The sequence below is a fragment of the Calidris pugnax genome, unplaced genomic scaffold (assembly GCF_001431845.1).
Source record: "Calidris pugnax isolate Ruff unplaced genomic scaffold, ASM143184v1 scaffold208, whole genome shotgun sequence".
Taxonomy (NCBI): domain Eukaryota; kingdom Metazoa; phylum Chordata; class Aves; order Charadriiformes; family Scolopacidae; genus Calidris; species Calidris pugnax.
The window spans coordinates 2,564,635-2,570,634 of record NW_015090967.1 but is presented as its reverse complement, the minus strand read 5'-3'; the positions used below and the strand labels follow the sequence as shown (position 1 = coordinate 2,570,634).

The 6,000-nt window shown below is 44.8% G+C and overlaps 1 protein-coding gene across 1 annotated transcript in view; it reads left to right on the top strand.

Moving 5' to 3' along the window:
• The first annotated feature begins 12 nt into the window (after positions 1-12).
• The window catches only part of MLLT3 (myeloid/lymphoid or mixed-lineage leukemia; translocated to, 3), a 146,840-nt gene continuing 140,852 nt past the window's right edge, over positions 13-6,000 (top strand). The window contains exons 1-2 of the mRNA XM_014952587.1: positions 13-75; positions 509-689. Coding sequence (XP_014808073.1) covers positions 64-75; positions 509-689 — 193 coding nt within the window. The 5' untranslated portion in view covers positions 13-63. The remainder of the gene's footprint in view (positions 76-508; positions 690-6,000) is intronic.

Here is a 6,000-nt window from a genome sequence, read left to right as displayed (position 1 = left end):
GGGGGGCGGGGGACGGGAGGGAGGGAGCGAGCGAGCGCCCCGGCGGAACCGGCGCCCCCAGGCATGGCCAGCTCGGTGAGTACCGCCGGCCGCTCTCCGCCGGGGCATTTCTCTTTCCCTGCCGCGCAGGCAGCTGGAGGGAGGGCGGCGGGTACCCGTGTCCCTGCCGCCGCGCCGGGGGCACCGGGAGCGGGGACGGTGCCTCCCCCTGACAGCGGGCGCCGCCGGATGGCACCGCGGGCCGGCGGCCGCGCCTCCCCGCATCCCTCCCGGTAGCAGCGGGCGCTCTCTTTCGCCCTCGCCTGCCTTTTTTTTTTTTGTTGCGGAGTCGCAGCGGTGCCTCCCCGGTTTTGTTCCTCTCTCCGGGGCGTCCGGTGCCGTTTTGTCCATGTCCGTTCCCCGCTCCTTACCCTGGCGGTGGGGCCGCTGTTCCCCTAGACCCACCGCCCGGTCCCGCTTCCTCGGGCGCTCACCGGGTGCTCCCCGTCTCTCCCCCCGACCCCCGCAGTGCGCCGTCCAGGTGAAGCTGGAGCTGGGGCACCGAGCCCAGGTCAGGAAGAAACCCACCGTGGAGGGCTTCACCCACGACTGGATGGTGTTTGTCAGAGGGCCCGAGCACAGCAACATCCAGCACTTCGTGGAGAAAGTCGTCTTTCACCTGCACGAGAGCTTCCCCCGGCCCAAGAGAGGTAGGCAGCGCCCGCCGCGGGTCGCCCCGACGGCACCGGCGTCCTGGCCCCGCCGCCGCTGCCGGGGGACCGGTAGCGGGGTCTTTTCCCCGGCCGCGGGGGAGCGGGCGCAGCTGACGGGGATGCGCCGGTCTCCGCGGAGAACAAAAGCGGCCGTCGGTGCGGTGGTGGGCTGCCGGTGGCCCTTCTCCCGCCCGCCTCGGGGCTGCCTGGGGTCGCGGGGGGGGGGCTCCTTTCTGCCGCATCCCCTCTCCCGCACTTGCCGCCGCGGGATCTCCACTCGCGGCTGGGGGGTCGGGGTCTCCAAGCCTCTCGTTTTGTCGGTGACACGGGGCTGGCTTCTGTCGTGGCGTGGGTCTGCACCGGAGGTGGTTGCCCACGTGTGGCTGGCTTTTGGCTGGTCTTGCTTTCTCTTAATGTGCTAAATGACCGGGACGGGGATGCCTGGAAACGTGTTCCTGCTACGAGTTTGGTACTTGCCTTTGGACTCCCCCAGCACTTTGCATTTGCCTTAATTCTCTAGTTCATCACCAGGGCTTCAGCCTTTCCTAAGTACATGAAAACTTCTGGAAAGGTGTGTATGTGTGGTGCATCTATACCCACATAAGTTGGGCCGGGAGAGGTGTAAGAAACCTTTTGTTTTCAGATCTGATTTCTGAGCATTCGCTATCCTGATCATTGTAGCTGGATTAGTACAGGTAACAGTACAAATAAATTAAGTGATCAGGTTTATTTATCTATACGGACACAATGGTTGGTAGTTATCTTTCATTTGATCTGTAATCTTTATTGGCATCTAGAACTCCTCCAGTGCCTTAGAACAATATCATCATAAATCCTGTCTGTTTAGAGCTAGGTGGGGAAAATTAAACGTTCAGTGAGCGAAAAAACAGAAATTTTTCAGTGTCGAGATAAAAAAAAGCTTTTTTGCGGTAAGATAAAAACATGCAGTATGATTTAGTGTTTCTCAGTTTGAAGATCCCAAGCTGTGACTCTTTTACATTAATTATTGTGTTTCTTCTAGATTTTTTTCCTTCCCTTAAGCAATTGAGGGTAAGAATTGCAGTATATTAACTGCTGAGATTAGCTTCTAAAGTATAAGCTATTACTTTCCTTTTATTATCATAGAATCAATGAATTTTTAAATGTACTGTAAACCAGTTCAGTACTACACCGTTTTAAGTGGATCATATGCAATACTGCAGTATTTCCAATGAATTACATTGCCCAGGTTGCACTGTGGAGTTTTCCTCCTGTTTTCTCCTATTTGTTGTACAGAAAAACTTTACTTTAGGTCGGTCTAAATAGTTTGGCAGCAAAACACCTGAGAACAGGTCTGAGTAGTCTAAATAGATGAGATAGCATTATCTGTTTTCAGTGAATTAGGTGATGTATTGATATCAGTGGTAGAAAGTACATTTAATACTTTGAAGCTCTGTCTGCATTGGGAGTGTTCGTGATGGTCTCTGCTTTTATTATCCATGTTTTACTTATTTACTCCTTGTTGTTTGGCGTGAGGGAACATGACTCTGCCACCCAGACTAGGGGGTTAGTTGCTAGGTGTGATGTGGAGCTTGCTAACAATAATGCATTTTGGGACTTTTGCAAGTGAAAGATGTATAGTTTGCTGCTGGGAACGCTTTGTGTCTGCAGCTGCTGAGTTTAGTTATGCAGCCATTTAAGCCATTGTTTTAAAGTGTTTATTTTGGGGTTTTATTTGTATGCATCATTTTCATGATGTGGCAACTGCTGGGAAAGATGCCAGTTTATATAGCCTGGGAGGGGACATGTCATACTGTGATTGCACATGACTTGGATTGTAGGAGAACATTGCAGCCGCTCCCAACCAGCAGAGCGTAAGCTCAGATGGCAAAAACTCCATTCACTTCTGGGCTTTGCTAAGCCTCCTAAAACTACAGCAACGAGCAAAAAATAGATGCTGAAGAAATTTCAGGCCCCTGAAATCACAGTGTGAAAGATGAGCCATTGGGCTGCCGAGAGGGATCCGTATATGAATTACCTAGCATGTTTTCTGCTGTACAGAAGCTTCTAAAAGAGTGCTGGTGATGTGTGCCTTGTAAATGGGAGCATCTTTCTAGTTTACAAATAAAGTTAAAACTTTTGACAAAATTATTCTAGGTTTTCCTGCCTCTGTAAATTAGTGCTGTTAGTGTGATGTGACCTCAGCCTTTGGGATGGTATTTTAAGTATTGCATATTGGGAATGATATGCTTGCTTGTGGTGCTAGTCAAACTATCTGTTTTCAGTCACTTTCTCTGAAGTTATATAGTATAATTATTTTTTGTTTTACTTTAAAATTTTTTAGTATAACTTATTTTACATTTTAGCGTACCTCAAACCAGGGCAGTAGCTTACCATTTGGATATGCTTTCTAAATTTTCAAACTAATCCTGAGCCATGGGTTTAGCAAGCTGAAGGTGTACAATATTAATAAAAAGCAAGTACTAGTACACTGACTATTCGTAACAATGCTTAGTTGACTGGTAAGTGACCTTCCTATCTCTGGATTCATGCTGTGAATGGCTTTTCTAACACACATGCTTGTTAAGAAAAGTTTTAATTCATTAAGTCTATCTGCAAAGCTCATGGATCAATTTGAAAATAAGAAATGAATAGGCAACATAGAAATAGGTATTATTAGCTCATAATGTGTTTCTGTTGCAAGATCACTTTTTATTAGGTGCATAGTCATTCTAAACATCAAGGGAGGCAAGAGAGATGAACTATTTTCAGTGCATTTGCTTTGCATGTTTATGAGAAGAGCTGGATAAACTTTCAGCTTGCTGGCTACAGTTCTGACTTTGCTTATCTGTACCGGCTATACCAGGGATTTTGAAAATACTGGAGGTCGATGCAGAGTTTGCGAAGGTGTGTCCAAGTGTTTGCTCTACTAATAGTTGCTGCAGAGCAAGCAGGGTCCTGTACCCTTAAGCTGCGCCAGTTTTAAGGTGGAAGCACAACTAGGAATGGTGCTCAGTCAGCGGGGCACAGAGCAGGTTGGTTTGTGTGTGTGGGTAGGATGGGAAGACGATGTTGGCTAACAGGGAACAGAGTATAGATAAGCTAGAGTCTCCTAAAATAGTATCCTTTATCTGTCGCTGTGTCCTGCCTTAAAAACTTGAGCTTGGCAGCGATTTTATTGTTTTCTGTTTGCCTTATGGTGACTGAGTGCTTTGGTTTATCTTTGTATGGTGGCGCATAAGGGCATTTGCAGCGACTGGTTCCCTGTCCTTTCTCCCATTAAGTGGTCTGCATCCTGCCATCTGACTTCCATGAGCAATTTCACACTGTAGGGCAACAGGACTACTTGCTGGGTTAAAGAAAGTAGCCTCATGCCTGGACTAATTTTTGGGTAGAGTTTGCAAGACAAAAGCTCTCAGAAATCATCATGCAATTACAAAACCAGGGTTTTCAAATCTTGTCAATTTTTTGTCTATGGTGATGTAAACGGGTTAAGAGAAGACGTGGAGAATTTCTAAGAGTCTAGCTTTATTTCAAAGCATGTGTTGCTTGTCTTTCATCATTATTGTGAAGAAAATTATGCTGTGTGTAGAAGTGCAGTATTTTAAAACATGTCTGTGGACAAGGTTTGTCCCCAGCTTATGGCCACTTTTGATCCACTGCCATACTGCCTGCTCCAGAGGCAGTATGCCTACTGCTCCTCTCTGATAACATGTCCCATTATTTCTTTGGATGTGAAGCAATGTAGAAACATTTTCTTCCTCTTCATATGTAATGAATGTAGGTACTCTGCAACAGTAGTCCAACGTACTATTTGTCTTATTGTATTTCAGGAAAGGCATCTGTTGTGTTTCAATAAGTACATGTCAGATACTACATTGGAACTAGCGTAGCCTGTGTGGTTAAGTTTCTATTAATTGGTGGTGCATTTTGACAAACTATATTTTTCTTGCCAAAAAACAGGTGAGCTAACATTTCTGTGCTAATAACTTAGTCAATATGAAAACAGAGGTTTGGATTCTGGAATGTTACAACTTAGAAAGAGGGAGGTGCTGCTTACTGCATGTTGTAGTTCAAGGAGTTTTACAAAGATACAGCAAAGTGATGGAAGTGGAGCTGCTTGTTCTGCTATAGGATGAACCAAACTATAACATTCTTCTAGAAGATCCACATTTCTGGTATTGGTTGTTTTTGTTAAGGTTGTGGCTTAGTGCAGGAGGAGACTTCAGTGGACTATGACATTTTGAAATATTCTCATCTACTGGAAAAGGTGTTGATGATTTCTTCCTACTAAGCACATTCTTTCTCTCTCAAATGGAAGGTTTTCCAGTTCTGTTCCCACAACTCAACTAGGCAATTTTTTTGAATAGCCTGGTGGAAGGGGCTGCCCTGTGAGCCCACACAAACCCACGGGCTGGCTGCAGTTCTGGCACGTCGTGCGTGGTGACACACGTGGAGTGGGTGGCAACTGGTCCTGTCTTTTCCACCCGTGATGCACAGCAGTGTAATTGCGGAAGCTGCATTTAGAGCATCCTTCAGTTTGCTTGTAAGCTCTTCTTGCAAACATATCTGTAGGTAAAGCGTAATACGGGATGCATGATTTTATTTACAAAGGAGAAATGTCTTTTTGATTCTAAAAAAAATTAATCTTACGGCTTATTTAATGCCCTCTACACTAGCTTGAAATTAAAAAAAAATGCCAATCAAGTTCTGCTTCTGTGCATTTGGATTAATTGTACAAAAAGTGAACTAAGATGACTGCATTAGTTACTCAACTTGCGATGGACAGGTTGGTACGGTTTCAAGACGTGGATAGGCTCATCTGTGGAGATGTTTTCATTTGCTACTTTAAAGGAATGTTTAATTTAGACAAAATTTTTTACAGTGACAGCTTAATCCTCTTGTGAAAGTACATCTCACAGTATATTTTAAAACAATCTCTAGTGATCTATATTTTGGATGTAAAAATGCTTCACGAAGCTCCTTAAAAGTATTTATTGATAATATGCTGTCCAAGAAAATCAATGAAATGTCTTAGAATGAACTTTGGTTAGGAAAATTGATGTATTTTTCCATTGGTTACTTTCTGGATTTTTTTCTTAATTTTTTAAAATTCACTTTTCAAGTATTTTACTATGTTAGGAGACACTAGTGGAAGGAAAGGGAGATCCTTAATCTTTCCTTCCTTTCCTAGCCAATTTCTATTAATGTGTTGACCACAGTGCAAGTGCTGCTGCTTTTAATAGCTTGCATGTTGTCTTGTAAAATTTTGGAGAAAACGACCAAACAATATCATCTCAACGTTCTGCCTTTTTTTTTCTTTTGGTGA